Genomic DNA, 24,821 nt, shown 5'->3' on the forward strand with positions numbered 1-24,821 from the left:
TCTACTCTGTAAGGTCCTTCAGTCAGAGATACTTACCTGCAGTGAGCAGGAAGGCAAGACCTTGTCGGCTGTGGGAATAAAGTTTTCTACCCATCAATGCTCTTTCTCCAAGATACAGCAAGGGACTAGAAAATTGTGGTTTCATAAGTCCAGTCTTCCTTTCAAGATGTTCATGAAGAGCCCTATTCTAGAGGTCGGGGAGTGGGGTTCAGTGGCAGACGCTGCCCCAGGGTCAGAGGGTTCTGCAAAATCAGGGCTCCAGAGAATCATTTTCTGTGAAACCACCTCAATGCTGCTGAAGCACTGCCCAGCTGTCCTGCCTTGCAGATGGTCACTGCCCCCTTTAGTCTGGGCAAATATTACAAGAGATTGCTGGGTACTAAGCATTATTTCCAGGGGCTATTTTATTCCCTTTTCTGACTCTCCTTCCAGTCAGGAAATTCCTCTCCGATGTGCCACCCCATCACTGGGAGTCAGCTCAACAAGAAGTACTCAGACTTCTTCAGAAGAGAGCCATCCAAGAGGTCGCCCCCCCCCCCCCCCCCCCCAGAACGACGAGCATCTGGAACTTGCTCTTTTTTTTTTTTTTTTTTTTTTTTTTTTTTTTTTTTTTGGTGCCTAAGAAGACGGGAGACCTGCATCCAATTCTGGACCTCAGTGTGTTGAACCTCTGTCAAGAAGTCCAAGTTCTGGATGGTCACTGCCCAGTCCATTGTGCCCCTTCTGCACAAAGACAATTGAATGTGCTCAGTGAATCTCCAGGATGCATACTGTCATATAAAAATAGACAGGCGCTCCAGGAGACATCTCCGCTTTCATGTAAGGGCAGTCATTTCCAGTTCAGTACCCTGCTCTTTGGTGTTACCAGAGCTCCCAAGGTGTTCACCAAATGCATGGCAGTGGTTGTAGCTCACCTGAGACTGCAGGGATTCCAGGTGTTTCCTTACCTCAACGATTGGTTCTTTACGGCTCCCACCAAGCATTGGCTTTTCTCTTCCACTCAGTACATACTTTGACTGTTCGACCAGTTAGGGGTCACAGTGAATATGCCCAAATCGAGTCTGATTCCATCCCAAAATTTGGAGCTCATCTGTATTCAGCTGGACACTTTGTCAGAGATTGCAGCGCTTCCTTTCTGCTGTGTGCATCTAATCAGAACACATGTCCAATGCCTTCTAGATCTGACTCGTCCTCAGGTTCGCCTTATTCTTAGGGTCCATGGTGGTGGCAGTCTACTTGGTAACATTAGCTAGATTGTACATGAGGGTCCTGGAGTGGGCTCTAGAAGCCCAGTGGACTTCTCTGTTTCATCCGATGACTGCTTCAATCCATGTCACTCCAGTAAGCAGGCAGGCGTCATCTTCTTTGGTGGATTCAGTCTTCCAACCTCCTTGCAGGGAGACCATTCTGTCTTCATCCCCCCAGTGCCACCGTGACCTCGGATGCTTCCTGTTGGGGGAGATGACCAAGAAAAGACTGTCCAAGGTATGTGGTCCTCTGCAGCGACCAAACTGTACATAAATGTACTGGAGATGAGAGAAGTCCTCCTCACGTTGCAAGCTTTCCAGGACTGCCTTTCTCTGTGCACCATTCCAGTTCACATGGACAACATGGCAGTTGTGTGTGGTACATCAACAAGCAAGGCTGCACGTGATCTTATTTGCCTTGTCACATGGCTATGAGACTGTGGGAATGGGCAATGTCCTCTGGCTGCTTTCTCCTTGCAATGCATATTCCTGGCGAGTCCAGTGTGTTGGAGACGGACTCAACAGGGCCATCCTGAGTTCTCACAACTGGTCCTTGAATCCTTCAGTGGCGAAAGAGATTTTCCTTTGTTGGGGTCAGCCAAGCTGGAATCTGTTAGCATCCCCCTCACAACAACAAATGCAGCCAGTATTTTGCTCTTATTCCTCCTATTGAGAAGTCCTCCAGGGATGCTCTTGTTCATGATTGGCCTCCTGGTCTCCTTTACACCTACTCTTATACCCCTCATTCCAAGAATGCTTCAGAAAGCTTGACATCTCAAGGCTGTCTTGATCGTCATTGCCCCCTTTTGGCCTCTGCAGGTGTGGTTTCCCCTCCTAAGGTCTCAACGGAAGTATCTCCTTTGGGTGCTAGATCCCCTTCCGGATCTGATTTCTCATCCCTCCCAGCTTCCAATAGCCAACCATCAGACTCTTTGACAGCGTGATTTGTCCACTTCACGTAATCTTGAATCATTCCAGGCTTGCATCACCTGTCAGGAACATTATTCTGGCCTCACAGAAGGCATCCACCAGAAAAGTTTACATGAGTAAGTAGAAAAGGTTTTCTGTTTGAGTTAAGCAGTGAAATCTGGACCCTTCTCAGCTCCCATCCCAGATATCTTACTTTTCTGGTCTTCACTTTTCTAGGAAGGGGCAAGCTTCTCTGCTGTCAAAGTACACTTGGCTGCTATCTCTAATTTTCATGTTTGCGAGGAATCTACTTTTCCTTCTCACCTTCGTAATGCATTTTTGAAGGGTGTTTTTCTGCTCTGCCATCCTCAAAGATCCTTCCCCACCTTAGGATCTTTCTTTTCTGATGCAGTTTCTCACACAGAGTCCTTTTGAACCTGCTGGTACATGCAATTTGAAATTTTTATCATTGAAGACCAACTTTCTGGTGGCCATAACTTCGGCAAGAAGAGTTTCAAAGTTGCAGGCTGTGTCAAACCACCTTATTTGGAGTTTCATAAAGACAGTGGAACTCTGGACCAGTCTTTCATTCATGCCTAAGATAGCTATGTAAATGAATTTAAATCAGTCAATTCAATTGCTGGGTTTCTTCCTTAACTTTTCTAATAAAGGGGCATATCTGCTACATATGCTTGATGTTCATAGACAGTTACGGTTCTGCTTGGATAGAACAAGGAGTTTCTGCAAGTCTCACCAACTGTTCATGGCATTTTCTCTTAACAGACAGGGTCAGGCAGTTTCTACGGTTTTTCGTTGGATTTCAAAGTGTATTTTGTTGCCTATTCGTCTAAAGGTCTGTCTTTACCAGGTTCAATCAGAGCTCATTCCACTAGATCTATGGTTATGTCAGCTGCCTGTCTGGCCTGTCATTCTGTAGATGAGAGTTGTGCAGCAGCCACCTGGTCTGCACCTCACACTTTTGTTAATTATAAGCTTGATGGTAGCTCCAGGAGCAGGACTTCCTTGGTCTCCACAGTCCTAAGGCTTGTCCTTCTGCGAAGCCACCCCGGATTTAGGGTAGTTGGGGAGTGTGATGCAAGAGTGAAGAATAGTGACATGGATAACATCACAGAGTTATGTAATTACCATAACTTGACATCTGTGTTATCCTGTGTCACTATTCATCACTGTCCCTCCCTCCTTCCCCCATCCTGTGGGACCTAAAGGAAGTGGCAATATCTTATCTGGTGGTCAAGGTCTTCCTTAGCTGCTTTCTAGCTTTAAGGCAAACTGGATCTGAGGAGTTGGAAGACACCAAAGGAACATGGGAGTGGGAGGAGCTCGAGCCTGGTAGCTGTCTGTAAAGTTGCCAGCTCAGATCCAATGTTGGATCGTACAGTTGAGAGTGATGAATAGTGATATAGGATAACACAGATGCCAAGTTATGGTAAGTACATAACTCTTTTTCAGTGTTTTATAATGTCTTTTCAAGAATAGATGGTAACTGTGAAGTTATTTTTGAAAGAAAATGTAGGAAACTGCAAAAAGATATTAACCAGAGAAGCATATCCTATTTTAGGGGTAGCAATTGTGGATGGGCTAATACTGAAGGTGATGAAATGAATCCTTGTACTAACATAGGAGAATATGATGATGTTGATAATAGGGTTTATGAGAGAAGAGAGGACACATATTTTTTTTAATTAAGGGTTACAGCACAATAGTGATGGGCAGGATTTTCCCCCACTTCATAGATTGGAAAGGTTGGCAAGCAGGCAGGGGAATTTCAGAGATGCAGGCCAAACAGTGTGAGCACTAAGGGTTATTACAAAAAATAGGGAGTGGGGAATGTGAATTACAGGGGTCAGAAAAAATGAGCTTTTAAAAGGAGATGTAGAATGTAATTCTGAAGGAATTTTATTTACTTGAAATGGTTTTAATGTATTTAATTATGGTAAATTGGTTATTACCTCAGAATTTTTTACATTGTTTGAAAAAAAAGGATTAAAATTTATTCCAACCATATATATAGGTATAGCAGATGTTCTTTTGTAATTGAAGTTATATGTTAGAAAGTTAAATTTCACTTTATTTTATGGGAAAGAAAAGCAAGTAGGAGGAGAAAAGGCTATTGATAGTATTTTGAAGAAAGTGTGTTCAACTCCCCCCCCCCCCACACACACACACACACACCCTGTTTTAGCTTCCTTTAAAAGAGCAAGCACGAATGATATTTATAAAGTATTTTTAGTGACAGAAACAAAAGGAAACATAATTTAAGTAGAGAAGAATCCAATTTATTGGATATCTTAACAAGAGCGAGGTCTTGCAAGAGTTATGAAACCAGGTAAGGGTGGGGGTATGGTAATTTGCAGTACTGTGGATTATATGTCGTATGTTTAATATTTTGCACGATTCAGACTCTTATAAGATGGTGTCACAAAATGAGGTCAGTATAGCATATGAACAGAATGATTTTTATTTCAGCTAACTTTTTTGTTGACAATAGAATTACTTTGGGATTTACACATCTTTTCAAAGGTAGAGAATCCTTACATACCCACCATGTTTGGGATTCTAAAACTACATACAGATGTAGTCAAACCTCTGTGGTTCTAAGACCCACCCATTAGTTATCTACATAGATAAAATGTTAGTTTATGACAAGGAAACACCTTTATTGAAAGATTCCTGCAATTCTTTTAGGAAGGTAAACATCTGATGCATGGAGTGAGACGATTTTTAACTATAGATGTTGATCTTTTTAATTTCCTTCAACTGGAGGAAGAACTAACGCTCTTTCTTGACACAATTATTGAATGGGAATTTTCATCAGCTAAGAATGTGAGACTCCTATTGGATTTTGAAGGTTTAGTAATTAATAATTTTTGTATATTTTGAAGATGAGGTGTTTAAACAGGTAAAGGAGGTTGAAATGGGGCTTCTTGTGCCCCCTATTTTTGCTAATTCATGCTACTGGCCTGGGAGAGAAGTAAAGATGTTCTTCGTATTTCACTGTTGCAGTCATCACACTAGGGCCCTCAGTCAGCCCGAATACCAGAGTCTTAGGGTTTCTGCGTCTGATGCTGTCGCTTCATCCGTGACGTCAGGGGTATAAAACAGGCAGCCGATGCCATTACATCTGTCTTTCTTCCTGAGGAAGAGCCCGAAGCAGAAGCAGTTTTCAAGTGCCGCTCAGCTGCTACCTGAAATTTTCATTTTCGAGTCTGTAATTCTTAAGTCTTCTAAAGCTAGGTACCCCATTGGGGATCCTTTTTTCTTGCTTTAACAGATGTCAAAAAAAGTTAAGTTGTCTTGCCTGTGGAAAGCAAATACCTCACAGAGATTTTCATTCTTACTGCGTCACTTGTTTAGGCCCAGACCATAACGTTCCTCGATGTCTATTTTGTGCCTTGTTTTAATGCCTGTACCATTCGTTGAGCTATTTTTGTCACTAAATTCTTTTGCGCTCGTTCTCCATATTCCAAAATGGTTTTGGTAAGCCATCTGGCTACCGATCTTCTGAAAAAACGTAAAGATAGAGACGGACCGCATAGGTCCAAAACTGCAGACACTTCCATTAAGCTAGTCGCCAGTCCGCCCGTACTCGGTGAGGCGCCTTGGCAGCCCCTGATGCCTGCTTCTACAGATTCACAGGCCTCTGCTGAGACCCATTCAGAGTTCTATATGCCGTGAGATGCTTCGACTATGCAAACTGCGGATGTTTCTACCTTGGATGTGTCTGGAGCCGCTGTGCAGGTACTGGCTTCTGAGGGTATATTCTGACCTATTGATGTTTGAATTAAACAGACAACTTCATTTTTAGATAAAACTACTGAGTTTCTGAGGCCCAGACTGCATACTACGCCCAGAAAGCAGACAACCAAAATGCATGCTCAAGCTCCCATGCCACAAAAACAAATGCTTAAAATGGCTGAAGACCTTATTACACTAATTAATTAGGGGAAGCCAGCCTTCCCCTGCTAAGAGACAAAGAATTGAGTTTCATTCTGATTCTACAGACCAGGAGTCCGATGACGCTGACCCTTCAGATTATCAGGACATGCCCTTATCAACCTATGAAGATTCAGATGCAGAGGAATCCATTCCCTCTGCCTCCCCTCCAGAGGATTTTTCTTTTGGTGAAACCTTGCATACTTTAAGAGAGCATTTCCACCAGGAATGCCAAGACTACCCTCAGTCCAAAAAGAGACTTGGAGAATTTTTAGAGTTGCCTCAGCACAGACCTCTAGCTGTACCACTTGTCCTGGATGTGGTAGATACTTTACCCCCGGCCCCTAGGAAACCTAACAGGTATTACAGAGTGCCCACAAATTTCTCCAAGAATCCTACTGCGGATCCACAGACCATTTCCTAGGGACCTAAAGGTATTAAGGCTACTACAGCCAAAAATCCCACCACTTCAGACAGGGATTTCAGAGTTTTAGACAGATGGGGTAAGAAGGTATATACTTCTGCAACTCTTGCCATCACGGCATTGAATTGCCAGTTTCACATGTTGAAGCACCAGCAGCATATTATGGCATTAATTAAACAAAAAATGGTGTTACTTCCAGATTGTGCAGAAAATAAAAACAAGAGCTAATGCATTCTGCAAACCAAGTTAGTAAACTTACTTTGCAGTGTGGCTTTGATGCCCTAGAAGCATCTTGCAGGGCTGCAGTCACAGGGTCTGTACTGAGAAGGCATGCTTGGCTGAAGTAACAAACTTTGCCAGATTGTGTCAAATCCAAATTACTAGATGCTCCTTTAAGGGTTGTTTTATTTGTCATAAAAGCAGAAGAGGTTCTTGATGGAAGAAAAAGCTAAATCTATGCAAACTGTTAAATAATTCTTACAAATGCAACCACCTAGATTCAGTAGGCATTGGCCTTCTAAACACTGGGCCTTTCCAGCCCCTTCCAGGCCTTCTCAGCCAAAACCCAGGGGAAACAGGCCACCTAGACTACAGTCGCAGGGTATGCAGAGATCTAAACAATGGAGTGCCCCCACCTCTAAAACAGGGAGTGGTAAGCTGCCCTCCTATGGAAAAAGTTCATAATGACTTTTCAGTTATCCATCCCAGCCCTGCCCAATTACTTGTGCCCCTAGGAGGAGAACTTGCCCTTCATGGAAAAAACTGGATGTCCATTACTCTGGACAGATGTATCCCAGGGGTACAGATTCTACTTTCATACACTGCCAACCCCAAGTGGGTTTCCAGACCTTCCTCCAAACCAGTTGACAGAGGCTCAAAAGCAAGTACTTTCCCTGCTCAATATCCAAGCTATTCAACCTGTTCCAGTAGAACAAAGGGGGCAGGGTTTCTACTCCAGACTTTTTCTGGTGCCCAGAAAAGAGGGCTCTTGGTGCCCGATCCTATCTATCAACTCTCAACACCTTTCTGGTGGTCCCAAAATTCAAGATGCTTACTCTGCAACAGCTTCTCCCTGTGCTAGCCAAGGATGCCTGGTTAGTCACTCTAGACTTAAAAGAAGCTTATCTGCACATCCCCATAAAGGGAGTCATGCAGAAAATATCTACGCTTCAGGGCAGGCTCTATGCACTATCAGATGTTCTTCGTGTTTCACTGTTGCAGTCATTACATTTGGGCTATCTGCTTGCAGGTAGCCCTCGGTTGGCCTGATTAACAAAGTCTTGGGTCCTGCGTCGGTTGCTGTCCCTTCTTCCATGATGTCAGATCGTCAGGGGTATAAAACATGCAGCCGACGACATTACATCAGTCTTTCTTGCCGTGCGGTTCCCAAAGCAGAAGCAGTTGGCAAGTGCCGGTTGGCAGACTCCTGAAATTTTCGTTTTCGAGTTTCAGAACCAAGTCTTCAACTAAAGCCACTCCCTGGGGAAACTTTTTCTTGCTCCTTACCGATGTCAGTAAAAGTTAATAATTGCATTACTTGTAGAAAGCAAATACCTCAAAGATTTTCAACAGTACTGTATTCCTTGCCTAGGCCCTGACCACGACGTACCTTGCTGTCGGTTTTGTGCTTTATTTAAGCAGCGCACTATCCGTTGTCTGTATATTTTTGCCTCTAAATATTTCGGTTCTCTGTTTAATTATCTAGAAATGTCATCTGTTAGCCATCCGACTACCAGGATTATGAAAAAATGCAAAGGTAAAGACAGAGACAGGCCGCCGAGGTCCAAAACCGCCGACTATGTTTCTCCTAAGCCAGTCGCCAGTTTGCCAGTACTCAGTGAGGCGCTTTCACAGCCCCTGATACCCACTACTTCTGATTCGCAGGCTTCTTCTGAGACCCATTCGGGGTCCGGTATGCCACGAGATGCTTCAACTATGAAATCTGCGGATGTCTCTACCTTGGATGGGTCTGGAGCCACTGTGCAGGCACTGGCTTCTGAGGGTGTATTCAGGCCTAAGGACTTGCAAATTAAATCGACACCTCCTTCTTTACTTAGGCCTAAATGTAGATCCATGCCTAAAAAACCGATGCTCAGGCCTCTTTGCCTATACAACAAATGATAAGAATGGCTAAAGATCTAATAACTCTAATCAGGGGTACCAACCCCCCCCCCCCCTTCTAAGAGGCATAGGACTGAAGTTGATTATGAATCTTCTGATCAGGATTCTGTTTTTTCTGATTCCTCTGATGATCTGGATTTGCCCTTATCTACTTATGAAGATTCTGATCCAGAGGATTCCATTCTCTCTGCTTCCCCTCCTGAGGATTTTTCTTTTGGGAAAACCTTACATACTCTAAGAGAGCATTTCCACTGGGAAAGCCAGGATTTTTCTGATTAAAAAAAGGCTTAGGGATTTCCTTCTCCTTCTCCTATCTCAGTATAGGTCTTCGGCTATTCCTCCTGTACTAGACAAATGTTGCACAAGGACTCCCCACAAACAAGCCTGGAAAGTGGATGCTCTGTCCTTCAGCTGGAAAAACCTATCAATCTATGCCTTTCCCCCTCTGCCTCTGCTTTCCAAATACTACTAAAAATCAAACAGGACAAACCAAGGATGATTTTGATTTTGATTGCTCCAGACTGGCCACACCAACACTGGTACCCCCTCCTGCGCAGTGTGTCAGTTATCCCCATGACACCTGCCTCAGACTCCTTCCCTGTTGTCTCAGCCGGAGAACCAGATTCTTCCCCCCTCAGCTTCTAACACTGAACCTTGCAGCCTGGCTAATTAGATAATCTCTCCTCTACCATCCCTCAGTAAACCTGTGATGGATATCATTTTAGAGGCAAGGAGGCCTAGTACTAGAAAATCTTATGCTGAAAAATGGAAAAGATTCTGTGCCTGGAATCTATCTCAAGGGATAAGCACAGCAGCGCCCAATTTGCCTCAGATTTTACAGTACTTAACTGAGATGCTTCACAAGGGCCTGTCTTTTTCTTCCATTAAAATCCACGCCTCAGCCATTTCAGCTCATTGTAGCATAGAACCTCCCCTCTTCTTTCAGCCACTGCTCAAGCAGTTCCTCAGAGGGGCCAAAAATTTGAGACCACCCAGGAGAGCTCCAACCCCAGCCTGGGACCTTAGCTTTGTTTTGGAGAAACTCACTCTACCTCATTTCGAGCCAGCTGCTACTGCGGACTTAAAATTTATTTATTGGAAAACAGCTTTCCTTTTAGCAATCACTTCAGCTAGAAGGGTATCTGAATTACAGGCCTTTATGGCAGTGGAGCCTTTCATCATCTTTCATGCAGACAGGGTGTCCCTCAGAACCAATCCATCCTTCATGCCCAAGGTGGTATCCAGTGTGGCTCTTAATCAGTCCATTCATTTGCCAACCTTCTTTCCCAAGCCACAGAATAAAGGGGAATGGATACTGCATTCCTTAGATGTGCACAGACAACTTAAATTCTACTTGGACAGGACTAAACCTCAAAGGATATCTGAACAACTGCTGGTGGCATTTGCTGCAGGGGCAGAGGGGAAGGCTATTTCAAAGCAAACCATTTCTAAATGGATAAGCCATTGCATTCATTTCTGGTATAGGCACCATGGAAAACCTATCCCCCAGGGCTGCATCTACCTCTACAGCCTTTCGCAGAGGCGTCCCTACCAGGGACATCCTAGAAGCTGCTACCTGGAGTTCTGTACATACTTTCACCGAGCATTATCATTTGCCAATTTTCTTTAAATCCAGAGCTGACTTTGCCACTGCAGTCTTGCAGGGCCTTATAGCTGGCCCTAATGCTGTCTAAATTCCTCCTCCTAACCATAGCTTTGGGAATCTACCCAAATGTAATGACTGCAACAGTGAAACATGAAGAACATAGTACAGATGTGTACACTTACCATAAATGTAGATGTTCGAGTGTATTCAGTGTTGCAGTCCTGGTTACCCTCTCTCCAGCCCCCTAACTTCTTTTGGCTATACCTCTACTTTCCTTTACTATGCTCAAGCCTTTTTGGTGTATTTGCTTTTTTGTTGGAGGTATATCTTTGTGCTTTTATGTTTAATTGCTTCCCATTAGGGGGGCACCTGACATCTGGGGCAATAAAAACTGAGGTAATGACGTCGGCTGCCTGTTTTATACCCCTGACGACCTGACATCATGGAAGAAGCGACAGCATCCAATGCAGAAATCCAAAGACTCTGGTATTCGGGCCGACTGAGGGCTACCTGCAGGTAGATAACCCTAGTGTTATGACTGCAACAGTGAATACTCTCAAACCTCTACTTTTATGGCAAGTGTACACAACTGTACTTTTTTTTACTTCTGAACATCTACGTTTAGGGTAAGTGTACACAACTGTACTTTTTTACTTCTGAATATTTTAAGTTTGTTGTATCTGAGCGTTTTAGACAATATATTTATTTTATGTGATGATCCTGACAGTAAAGTAAAAATTTTAGAGAATTTTTACATGAATAGAACACTTTTTTAAAAATGTACTTACAATTTTAATAGAGACATTATCACCTACCTAGATGTCAAGTTAGAACAAACTAGGTTCGATTTTAAAACTGAAGTCTATCAAAAGCCCACTTTCAGTAATTCTTACCTGCATTTTGCAAGCTTACATCCATTTGTGTTTAAGAAAATTTAGTACAGGTCATTGCACAAGTGTGGCAAGGCTGACTTTGTTACAATGATTTGGAAGGGGAAATGAACATTTTGAAAAAAAATGTTTGTAGAAAGGGGTTATCCTGGATCTTTGGTTCAGGAAATTATTGCAGAAATAAGTGGTTTATGGGGTATAAAATTTAAACCACTAGTAGTTGAAGGATTGGAAGTGATTACAGATGAAACCCCCAACACATTTTTCACATGGTATAGGTTTTTGTAGGGTCTGTGTAGTAACCTATAATGAGAATTCTGGAGATTTTAAAAATATTTTAAAAGGGAACTGCAACTTTTTGAAGGGAAATATAAGATTGTAGGTAATGAGCCCCTATTTATCAATAAAACATTTAATTAAAAAAAAAAATTATTGGAGGGACAAAATCTGAAGAAAAATGTAATGATAAAGAAAAGCACTATTAAGTGCCGCTTCTGTAGACAGTGTGCTTAAAACAAAGACTTGAGTATTAAATTGAACAATAGTATGAACTCGAGTGTTTAAGACTGGTAGCTGTGAGACAAAGGGTATAGTGTAATAGCTACTTGCTCTGGGTGTAATGCTTTTTGTATAGGTAAAACAGAAAAGGCTTTGAGAACAAGGATATACTAGTACAAGTCTAAGTAAAAAGAATCTTAGCAACACCCTAGCTAGACACATTGGTGCATGTGGCAAATATTAAAGTTTGTTTGGTATTATAGACATTGTAGAGAACGATTCAAAGGGTGGTAACTTGGATTTTTTTTGGAGTACAGAGTGTTAATTTGGCAACTTAGATTAGATGCAGCCACAATCCCTGGGTTTAATGACAGTATAGTGTTGTTCCCTGCACTAAAGTTAAGGTCTATGAAATTCTAAATGTATTTTATTTCTAAAATTTTTGTTTATCAATAACAAATGTATTTATTGCACATATTTAAACTTTAAGTGTGTTTTTTAATGTTTTTTTATGTACATGTATTATTATTTTGTGTACGTTTTTTTGTAAATAATTGTTGGCATCCAATAATTATATTTCTGTATATATTTTTCATGTTTGTATTGACAGCCTGGAACTTGGTAACTGTTTTAGACAGTCCTGTTTCTTTAATTTCAATTAATTTTAATTAAGTTTTTTAATTATTGAGCAAAGGGTATTTAATGAAGTAGGTTCCCTTATTCAGTATTCTGATGAAGTCCACCATGAGGAACGAAAACCATTAATGTTTGTGTTTTTTTTTTCCATTTTATTAAAGTAAGCTTTAAATTACTTTAAACTTCTCTGACTGTTTGTTTGCACTCGTTCAGAGGTTGAGTGTTGCACTCCCTTGCTTCACGTACTCATTGGTGAGGTCCGACCACAAAGCTCTCTCCCTCAAAATAAAAAGCAGCTCTGAAAACCCAATTAAACCCTTAACTGTTAGGATGTAGTTTGCTTTAGAATAATTCCTATTAACTGGCAGTTTGTCACAATTTACAGCTCCCCCAAATCCCGACGACAAAACCACCTATGCAGAATTATTTACATGGACTTTAAAAACATGTTGATGGCTGCATTGAGGCTGTCATACTTACCACAAGCAAGCCCAGATTGAACAGTAAAAACAAACCCCACTAGTGGAATCCTTACCTTAATGGGGTGCATAAAAGGAAAGAAAGTCATGGCCAGAATAAGAATGAGCAGCTCATAGAGACAAGAACTTTCTGATTCAACTAAACTGTAAACTAAGAGGTCCAATAAAGTCCAACAAGGCCAGTTATGAGATCTGGATGGTCTCCCAGACCAAGGACAATCGCAAGGTCTTCAGCAGTGTCAGGAACCTTAAAGGCAACACTCAGCCCTTCTAGCATAGCAAACTGTCAACAGGGAGCAGGTCCTGGTGCTGTTTGATAAGGCCATAAACACTGCTTCAGTGGGCCCTGAAGGCACTCCTCAACTACAGCCTCAAAACAGGTTATGTGCCAGGTGATTGGAAGGCTATAGTGGTCCCTCTTCATAAGGGTGGGACCATCAGCTGACAGCAGGAACTACAGACCTATCCGTCTGAGAAATCTGATATGCAAAGCCACTGAACTAATCATGGAAATGGTCAACAAGGGCATTGGCAAAGTACAGACATTGGAACCATCCCAGTTTGTCTTTAAGGGAAGGTCTTGCCTGCTCAACCTCATATACTTCTTTGAGAAGGTCACCAAGGCTATGGATGAAAGAACTGTGCATACTGCCTGTTTTGACCTGACCAAGGCATTTTGTACAGTAATCCACTCAGGTACTGTTGACAAACTCTCAGAACTATGCATAAATCTGCCATGTAGCTCCCTGGATCCTTGGCTGGCTCACAGGTAGGACCCAAGAAGTCAGTGCTGGTGAGACCACCTGCACCAGGAGACAGGTCACCAGCAGAGGACCCCAGGGCTCCATTTTGGGTTTTCACCTCTTTGGCATCTACTTCTTGGAAGTAGAGGCTAATGTCATAGGCCTCTGGCTCATCATGATTACAGATGAATGCAAATTGGGAGGTAATTCTACATTCTCCCCACAAAAGCAACATCCTGCAAAAGAGTCCAACACAACAAAATGACTGATGCCAAAGCCACAGATTAAAACTAAACTAGAAGAATTGTAACACAATGGGACCCACACGGAGTTAATGCCCTCGCTGTTGCAATCAAATGGAGTATCCGAATATAAAAAATAGCAACCAACAGCGTGAGCAAAACAATGAAGGAGCACACAAATACCATCAACAGCTATTCAACTAAAATATAATATCCAAAACAGTTCGATATGTAGAAAATCCTTCAGTTAAAACGAAATAAATGGAAATAATCCACGTAAATAAAATAAGTAAAAATTTATTGGTGCACCTCAGGTTAGCGCTTTCGGCATAAGCTTCATCAGACCTGAGTAATAAAGTCATGTAAACTGTTTAAATACCTTACAAAGCGGGAAAATGCACTTAATTACATTAATTTAAACTCAATTGGCTAATCAAACGATAGCCACTAATAACCCATAATACAACAATTTCTACATAAACTAAAACTATTGATTTATGCATTTATACTTAAGGAACATTTCTATTTTTCATTTTTCATAAAAACAATTACATAAAAACAATTATGTAATTTATGCACTTTTGCTTTACTTTATATAAAAAAAACCAAATTCACTTTTCATAAAAACAATTACTTAAAAACCATTACATAGACCATGCATACTTCTTTAATGCATAATAGTATGTTATGTATTTATTGTCTAATGAAATTCCTTATATATTTATATAATATCAACATATTATGTACATGTACACAAATGAGCATGTTCTCTGTATGCACTTGTTTAAACATTTTATTAGCATTTCAATTTTAATTATTAATTATTAAATTTCAATTTTTAATTTTCAATTTTCTCATTTTTAAAAAGGGTTTTATTGGTACTTTACCATTTAGACCAGGGGCTCTATCAGCTCTTAACCTTATGATCCACGTTGTTTCTCTTGATTCCGTAAATGTACCTATATCTCCCCCTCTGACATTAGCATATATTCTTTCCAAAATCCTAAATCTAAAGGAATGTTCAGGTCCACTATCTATAACATGCTTAGCCAAAGCATTAGTAACTGTGCCCTTTCTGATGTGGTATGCGTGCTCCTGCATCCTATCCCTAAGGCTTCTATTAGTTTTGCCAATATAGAATGCGGGGCACGTTATGCATTGGGCCAAATAAACCACATTTTGAGACATACAATTTCCTGTGGTGAATGCTTTAAAACTTCCTAAACCTGTGGGATGAATAAATACTTCTTCTGAATCTATGAATGAACAAAAATTACATGAATTGCATGGGGAGGTAATATTTGGCCCTTCAGATTTCTCAAATTCATTTTCCGACCGATTACATAATAACCTCTTAAGGTTCTTTTTATTTTTATATATGAACCTCGGGCTATCTCGTACAAGTGGTTTAATTTTAGGGTCTACCAATAAGATATGCCAGTGGGTTCTAATAATGTCTTTAATACTCCCTACATCAGATGTATAAAAAATGGGGTATCCAATTTTTTCTCTTTTATCTACAGTATCTTGTACTTCTAAGGATTCTGGTACATAATTCGAAAAATAAGGAGCAGCTGCTCCATTTCTTAGTTGGTAAGAATCTATCATACTACTGTCCAAATCTAAATCCTTGTAACCACGTTCTTATAACCTCTGCCTAAGGTCAGACAACTTTTCATGATATTCTAGGTCACTAGGGGTATATCTTGACAATCTCATTGTTTGCCCCCGAATTATATTTCGGTATATATACCCTGGATGCATACTTTCACGGTGGAGTAGCATATTCTTATGACAAGGCTTTCTATATAGGCCTGTATTAATCATACCATTTTCCAACTTTTCAACATATATATCCAAAAATGGAATTTTTACTTTAGAAAATTCAACTGTAAATTTTAGAAAGTGGGTAGAGGAATTCATGTCTCTAACAAATTCTACTAACTCTTGAGAGGTACCAGTCCATAAGAAAAAATAAATCATCTACAAAACGCCTGTAGAAGGGGACTAACTTGATGTACTGGTTCATTTTAAACCTGTACATATGTTCCCATTCGGCCATAACTAGGTTGGCGTAGCTATTGGCACATGATGTGCCCATAGCTACGCCATCCCTCTGTAAAAATATCTTTTTACCAAAACAGAAAGATTTGATTCCAAAACTACTTCCAAAAAACTTGTTATAAGTTCTATAGTAGCCTCTGTAAAATTTGAGGTCCTTTTTAAATAACCACTGACCATTTCTATACCAGTAGAGTTAGGTATAACCGTAAATAAGGACTGAACGTCCATTGTAACAAAAGTATATTCTTCATGTTCTAACTTTGAATTAAGAAAATTATAAAGATCCAGTAAAAATTGTTTGGTGTCTCTTAATATATAATTGTTACTATTTACTACTGGTCTAAGTCTATATTCAACATACACTGAGAATGGTTAAGTACTCCATCCCCTACCTGCAACAATAGGTCTAAAAGGAGGATTCACCCTATCCTTGTGGATTTTGGGGAGTCCTTGTATTACAGGTATGAGTGGAGACTGTACATCCAAAAATTGAAACATACTATAATCAATAATTTCACTTTTTAGAAGGTCTAACACATATTATGTATCCTAACTATAATAGGTTTAACATCTTCTATTGCCAATGGGATATAAGAACCAGTATCACCAAGCATAAAATCCATATCCCTATTATATCTCACTGTATCCATAATAACCAATCCACTCCCTTTGTCTGCTGGTTTTAGAACTATGTTAAAGTTATTACGTAATCCCTTCAAAGCTTGTCTTTCTTTAAATGTGAGATTAAATGATTTCTTTTTATTTGAAACATTTTCCTGACCCAAAGGTCATCTTCTACCAATTTACTAAAAGCTGCTATCAGAGGCTGAACAAGTGGAACATAAGTGCTGGGTTTCCTTATTTCTTGTGTTGTGACTATATCTCTGTCTTGAAACTCAATTTTTAATGACAAATTACGAATAAATAATTTAAAATCCGTAAGTTTCATCAGGTTTACTAAATGTAGTGGGAATAAATGTGAGTCCTTTTGAAAGGACTCTTAGTTCATCTATTGTCAAATTATATCCAGATAAATTATAAACTATGTTGTTTTCCTCACATCTTCTTGATACTCTGAGTTTGTACATGGTGGGAGAATTTCCTTTTCTGTCGCCCGACTCATGGAACATTCTCCTTCTCTGGTAATAGATCTGATTGGGAAAGGGTGTTCTTTATTAAACATCCCAGATGTTTAATAAAGAACACCCTTTCCCAATCAGATCTATTACCAGAGAAGGGAGAACACGTTCCATGAGTCGGGGGTGACAGAAAAGGAAATTCTCCCCCGACCATGTACAAACTCAGAGTATCAAGAAGATGTGGGGAGTGAAGAAAACAACATAGTTTATAATTTATCTGGATATAATTTGACAATAGATGAACTAAGAGTCCTTTCAAAAGGACTCACATTTATTCCCACTACATTTAGTAAACCTGATGAAACTTTACGTGATTTTAAATTATTTATTCATAATTTGTCATTAAAAATTGAGTTTCAAGACAGAGATATAGTCACAACACAAGAAATAAGGAAACCCAGCACTTATGTTCCACTTGTTCAGCCTCTGATAGCAGCTTTTAGTAAATTGGTAGAAGATGACCTCTACCGTTTAGGTCAGGAAAATGTTTCAAATAAAAAGAAATCATTTAATCTCACATTTAAAGAAAGACAAGCTTTGAAGGGATTACGTAATAACTTTAACATAGTTCTAAAACCAGCAGACAAAGGGAGTGGATTGGTTATTATGGATACAGTGAGATATAATAGGGATATGGATTTTATGCTTGGTGATACTGGTTCTTGTATCCCATTGGCAATAGAAGATGTTAAACCTATTATAGTTAGGATACATAATATGTTGTTAGACCTTCTAAAAAGTGAAATTATTGATTATAGTATGTTTCAATTTTTGGATGTACAGTCTCCACTCATACCTGTAATACAAGGACTCCCCAAAATCCACAAGGATAGGGTGAATCCTCCTTTTAGACCTATTGTTGCAAGTAGGGGATGGAGTACTGAACCTTTCTCAGTGTATGTTGAATATAGACTTAGACCAGTAGTAAATCGTAACAATTATATATTAAGAGACACCAAACAATTTTTACTGGATCTTTATAAGTTTCTTAATTCAAAGTTAGAACATGAAGAATATACTTTTGTTACAATGGACGTTCAGTCCTTATTTACGGTTATACCTAACTCTACTGGTATAGAAATGGTCAGTGGTTATTTAAAAAGGACCTCAAATTTTACAGAGGCTACTATAGAACTTATAACAAGTTTTTTGGAAGTAGTTTTGGAATCAAATGTGTTCTGTTTTTGTAAAAAGATATTTTTACAGAGGGATGGCGTAGCTATGGGCACATCATGTGCCAATAGCTACGCCAACCTAGTTATGGCCGAATGGGAACATATGTACATGTTTAAAATGAACCAGTACATCAAGTTAGTCCCCTTCTACAGGCGTTTTGTAGATGATTTATTTTTCTTATGGACTGGTACCTCCCAAGAGTTAGTAGAATTTGTTAGAGACATGAATTCCTCTACCCACTTTCTAAAATTTACAGTTGAATTTTCTAAAGTAAAAATTCCATTTTTGGATATATATGTTGAAAAGTTGGAAAATGGTATGATTAATACATGCCTATATAGAAAGCCTTGTCATAAGAATATGCTACTCCACCGTGAAAGTATGCATCCAGGGTATATATACCGAAATATAATTCGGGGGCAAACAATGCGATTGTCAAGATATACCCCTAGTGACCTAGAATATCATGAAAAGTTGTCTGACCTTAGGCAGAGGTTAAAAGAACGTGGTTACAAGGATTTAGATTTGGACAGTAGTATGATAGATTCTTACCAACTAAGAAATGGAGCAGCTGCTCCTTATTTTTCGAATTATGTACCAGAATCCTTAGAAGTACAAGATACTGTAGATAAAAGAGAAAAAAATTGGATACCCCATTTTTTATACATCTGATGTAGGGAGTATTAAAGACATTATTAGAACCCACTGGCATATCTTATTGGTAGACCCTAAAATTAAACCACTTGTACGAGATAGCCCGAGGTTCATATATAAAAATAAAAAGAACCTTAACATGTTATTATGTAATCGGTCGGAAAATTAATTTGAGAAATCTGAAGGGCCAAATATTACCTCCCCATGTAATTCATGTAATTTTTGTTCATTCATAGATTCAGAAGAAGTATTTATTCATCCCACAGGTTTAGGAAGTTTGAAAGCATTCACCACAGGAAATTGTATGTCTCAAAATGTAGTTTATTTGGCCCAATGCATAACGTGCCCCGCATTCTATATTGGCAAAACTAATAGAAGCCTTAGGGATAGGATGCGGGAGCACGCATACCACATCAGAAAGGGCACAGTTACTAATAGTGGACCTGAACATTCCTTTAGATTTAGGATTTTGGAAAGAATATATGCTAATGTCAGAGGGGGAGATATAGGTACATTTACGGAATCAAGAGAAACAACGTGGATCATAAGGTTAAGAGCTGATAGAGCCCCTGGTCTAAATGGTAAAGTACCAATAAAACCCTTTTTAAAAATGAGAAAATTGAAAATTAAAAATTGAAATTTAATAATTAATAATTAAAATTTAAATGCTAATAAAATGTTTAAACATGTGCATACAGAGAACATGCTCATTTGTGTACATGTACATAATATGTTGATATTATATAAATATATAAGGAATTTCATTAGTCAATAAATACATAACATACTATTATGCATTAAAGAAGTATGCATGGTCTATGTAATGGTTTTTAAGTAATTGTTTTTATGAAAAGTGAATTTGGTTTTTTTTATATATAAAGTAAAGCAAAAGTGCATAAATTACATAATTGTTTTTATGTAATTGTTTTTATGAAAAATGAAAAATAGAAATGTTCCTTAAGTATAAATGCATAAATCAATAGTTTTAGTTCATGTAGAAATTGTTGTATTATGGGTTATTAGTGGCTATCGTTTGATTAGCCAATTGAGTTTAAATTAATGTAATTAAGTGCATTTTCCCGCTTTGTAAGGTATTTAAACAGTTTACATGACTTTATTACTCAGGTCCGATGAAGCTTATGCCGAAAGCGCTAACCTGAGGTGCACCAATAAATTTTTACTTATTTTATTTACGTGGATTATTTCCATTTATTTAGTTTTAACTGAAGGATTTTCTACATATCGAACTGTTTTGGATATTATATTTTAGCTGAATAGCTGTTGATGGTATTTGTGTGCTCCTTCATTGTTTTGCTCACGCTGTTGGTTGCTATTTTTTATGTTCGTAAACTAGAAGAATTGCATTATAGTGCCTTTTGGTAAATCATCCACCCAGGCAAATTACTACATTGATAAAACACTCCTAAGAGTTAATCTGGCCTTTGCCCAACATGTAGCCAAGATAGTAAGAAAAATCATTCTGTGCCGCCCAACTCATAAGCAGGGGTATGGCATCCAGGTCCAATGCAGTTAAGGTCTCACTCTACTTAGCCCTTATTGGATGCATCAATGAGTACAATGCCCTCTTTGTCATGTGTCTAACTAGACATTTGCAAAAGTTGATGCACCTTCATAGGTCCCTCAGCTGGAGAATCCGTGGTATGAATACCTTGTCCTACACAGATTGCTTTAATGCCCTGTATGTGAACTGTGTCCTACAGGTTACTGAAAAGTGGTCTGTGCCTTGCATGTAAGGCATCCTCTTATCCAGCTTTGATGGATCTTTTTCACGTATGCAAAACAAACGGCACCAGAAACACTAGATCCAAGGACCTGAACTTTGCCTGCAGCATAAATAAAACATGCTGGAGAGACAAGTATGTCTCTGAAAGCATCCCTCCACTGTAGAATAAGCTCCCCATCTGCATGAAGGAGAGTTCATCCCTGACCCTTTTCAAAAAAACATTGATCATTGGATGGGAAGTCTCAAATTCATCCCTGGTCTGGCCCCAATGTCTCTGGAACAGAGGTCGATGGTAAATAAGTTAATCCACAACTAATATACCCCCCACATAAGCTTTAGCTACCTTTTTACTACCATATCAGACCAAATAGGTGTCCAAGGAACTCTGGGCCAGCACTGGGTTGCGTTACACGGCTAGGCTTGTAATGACCCTGGTGGTAATCAGGTTCATGGCTATTTGTAAAAATCATCACTTTTCTGAAAAAAAACTTTTGAAACGGCTGGGGAAAATGGCCTTAACTTCAGTTTGTCTCCTGCAGTCTATAATCATATTCAGAAACTGCAGCTGACATTAAAAAGCTGCATCTGAATAATTGAGATCCATGTGCAGCATTTGACCCACTACCATAAGTTTTCTTCCTAATTGCCAAAGCTACCATATTACCAATTTCTTCTCAATTGTTGACTCAAATTGCACTACTGATAAAAATCTGGAAGGTTTTGTTTAACAGTATGTTAAGTGTAGGAGAAGCAGCAAAATCCTGGAAGAAAATGGTGGCTATAATACCTAAAGAGGGTAAAGATCCACCAGATCCAACTTTATATAGGCCCATTTTAATTCTAAACCATGATTGTAAAGTGTTTGTTTATAATGGCAAGGGTGTTGGCAAAATTGATGGATCAGTGTGGTTTTGTAAAGGAGAGGCAAACATTTGACAACATTAAAGGAACATTCCAGAGGAAAGCAGAATGCAAGAAAATACCGCGTTTGTTGGTGGGTCTTGATGCAGAGAAAGCATTTGACAGAGTAAGCTTGGATTTTATGAGTAGGGCAATGGAAGCATTTGTATTCCCTGATAAAATTATAAGATTGATTAGGAGGATATATGCAGGATCAGTGGGTTCCTCTGTAATTTCTGTTTGAGCAGAAAACCAGGCATGGATGTTTTCTTTTCCCTTTATTTGCATTATATTTAGAACCATTGGCAAAGAAAACAAGGAGACTTGAAAATTCAAGGATATAATTGATATGGTAGTCAAGAAAAGCTAGCATTATTTGCAGATGATATTATTTTATACCTGCTAAAACCAGAAAATGACATTCAGTGTTGTGGAACATTTTGACTCTTTCTGGATACGAAATTAATGAAGTTAAAACAAAGGCAATAGCTGTAAACTATGTACCCACACCCAGATTGGTTCAGCAATATCCATATTTAAGGGACATGATAAAATGAAGTATTTGGGAGTATGGATTAAAAAAGATTCTGTTGTCCTAGCTAAGGATATGTGGAAAGACTAAACAAAAGAGAGTACAAAAACTGAGAAATTGGAAGCTTTATTTTATGGATATGGATAGCAAGGTACAAGCAGTTAAAATGATTAGTCCCTTTAGTTTTATACGCATGCCAGGCATAATTTTGTCACCCAGAAGATAAGTTGTGGATAGCAAATAAAGAGCTGAAGGATTTTATCTGGGAGGAGAAGATGGCAAAAGTCAAATGGAATAAGCTGATTCTTCAAGTAGAACAAGGTGGCTTGGGGTTCCCAGATTTGAAGGGGTATCTCAGCGCTACACAGTTAAGGCTCCTGTACATAGCACAAGCAGAAAACTGTAAGTCAGAGTGGAAAGAGATGATGTTGAAACAAGGAAAGACGGATTTTGAATGCAGATCCTTAAAAAGAATAACAGTAAACCATACAGAATATTATATTCATAAAATAGCAGAAAGTATTCTAAGAACTAAGCCAACACGGGAGTGGAGAAAGGAGTTTCTGCCAATATGGATGAATGTAATTAAAGATACAGACAATAGGCAAGAGGGAGATGGAATTGGAGAAAAGTGGCAAAGGAACCAAGGTATTGGGAGAAACTAATTAGGGAAAAGTAATAGAATTGGAAGAGGCAAAGAATGTATTTGAACTGCAGACTAGATATTGCCTTCCCTATCAAGGATTGACATCAGAGTATAGGCACAGAGAAAGAAATAGGGGGATCCTAAGCAATAAAAAAAAAAAAAAAAAAACAGTATTGGTAGACTTTTTAGTGGAGCCTAGAACATAAGTTGCTGTTACAAAAGGGATAATTAGGAGAACATCCAAGATAGTTCATGATAACTATAACAATCAGTCTGACAAGTTTAAAAAAAAAATCTTTATTAAATTATCACGTGTGACACAGACAAATTTACACTTGTACAAAAGTAATCAACTGTACTAAATTAACATTAACAAACATTTATACTTCACTTATATTGCTGTATATCATGTAACCTAAGCAACATTGCATAAATTATTCCACCCCCCCCCCCCCATTTTTAAACAAGAAGCATCTTTGCTTATTTTGGAAGTGATGGTTTAGTAATCATACATTTATATAAAAAAAAAAAAAACACTGAAGCAATCCTGGTTGCAAGCATTTTACATAACAAACCATACTGACACACTCCCAGTTGCAAACATTATACACCACTTATTCTACCCAGTCATTTTTAGTTAAACATTACACGCCCATAAAGTCCTGCTTTCTTTTAAACCTCATTTCTCCCGTGTATGTATTGTTCCCACAATTCCTATTTTTTCTCCTGTGTAGTTTGCTCCTACCCTTTTCTAAAGATCTTGATTCCATTTTTTTTTCTCTGTTAATATATTCACTACTTCTAATATACTTGATTTACATTTTTATTTTCATTTTCTAGTAATTGCTTTTTTTGGCAGCCACCATAATTAGACACAGCAAGGCCTTACCATGTATAGGCAATTCCAATTCTGTATCACTGACAAAAAAAATCATCTCCCTCATCACACCGATCCACCCACCCAGCATCTCTGAAATTGCATCCCACAGGAAACCCTTAGTCTGCCAAACCACCACACTCCCAGAACATATGATGTTAAGTTGTCTATGTCGCCTTTGTTCTTGCTGTTTGGGATCGGAGCCGATCCTCGGCTACGACTCTGCCATCTTCAATAGCTCGAGAGCTGTTTACTGGCTCGATGCTACCCCTTATCCCATGATGCCTAGCGACAGCTACCCAGATCTCGTTTGCCGCTTCAGCTACGAGGTGTGTTGTTTCTGACTCGGGCTAGTATACTTTTTGTATATTTATATAATTATATTTGTTTAAACTTCTTAAAACTAGTGTATACTTCCCGTTATAGTTTTATTTTCTGTGGGTGTTTGTGGATGTCGCTTCTTTCCGCAGTCCCTTTATTTCTTAAGAACTTGCTTAAATTAGAGAGTTCTACCCCCCCCCTCCCTTAGGACAGCCGTTTAACTTAGAGGCTCTCCCTCCCTTCCTTTTTACTGTATATAAAAAAAAAAAAAAAAAAAAAACTGTTGTGTTCGTTTAGTACTGTAGAGATTTTTTGTCTGTATTGTGGTACTTGGATTGTGTTGTGGTGGTAGAGTTATGTCCAAGGATACAAAAGTTTCTGGCTTCAAAAAGTGTGACTCATGCTGTCAGAAAAGGTCTCTGACAGATTGGCACACTAGTTGCGTTTATTATTTGGGTGCTGTTTACCTGCAGGACTCTTGTTCTATTTGCCACACCTTTAGTCCAAGGGTCCTGCAGGAGCGCAAAAACAAATTAATCCTTCGGGGATTATTGAAGCCTCAGGATTCACCAGCAAAGAGTTCTCAGCCAGTGAAACCCCCTAAATCTGTTAAACCATCGGCTCCACCTTCGGAGCAGACTCCTGTACTGAAACAACCAAGTATGTCGGATCTGGCTGGCACCGACAAGACAACGCCTCCAGCTCCATCAGATGTTTCGGCGCCATCACGGAGTCATAAGAGACTGAGGTCCCCTTCTGTAGAGTCCATCCACTCGGCGCCTCAGTCACCATTATTACAAAGTGAACGTAGCCACCATTCTTCACACTCCTCTCGATTCTCTAGGCTTTCGGATCATGATGTGGAGATGGTAGTAAGTAGGTTGCTTAAGTCACTGGCATTAGCTAAATTACTATCCAGCCCACCTCAACAGGTGTGTGCTCCAACTGCCTCTATTTCTATTCCTCCTCCGACTGCATTGAGTTTGGAGCCAGAGATCATTGGTGTGTGGGTAGTGGAA

The 24,821-nt window shown here is 39.3% G+C and overlaps 1 protein-coding gene across 1 annotated transcript in view; it reads left to right on the forward strand.

The window, feature by feature from the left end:
- Positions 1–24,821, forward strand: part of PIKFYVE (phosphoinositide kinase, FYVE-type zinc finger containing) — a 3,858,188-nt gene that overhangs the window by 258,871 nt on the left and 3,574,496 nt on the right. Inside the window, 1 exon segment of the mRNA XM_044075403.1 lies at positions 17,191–17,709. Within this exon segment, the coding sequence (XP_043931338.1) occupies positions 17,191–17,709 (519 nt within the window).

The sequence above is a fragment of the Protopterus annectens genome, chromosome 6.part1 (assembly GCF_019279795.1).
Source record: "Protopterus annectens isolate FY-2018-M chromosome 6.part1, PAN1.0, whole genome shotgun sequence".
Classification (NCBI taxonomy): domain Eukaryota; kingdom Metazoa; phylum Chordata; order Ceratodontiformes; family Protopteridae; genus Protopterus; species Protopterus annectens.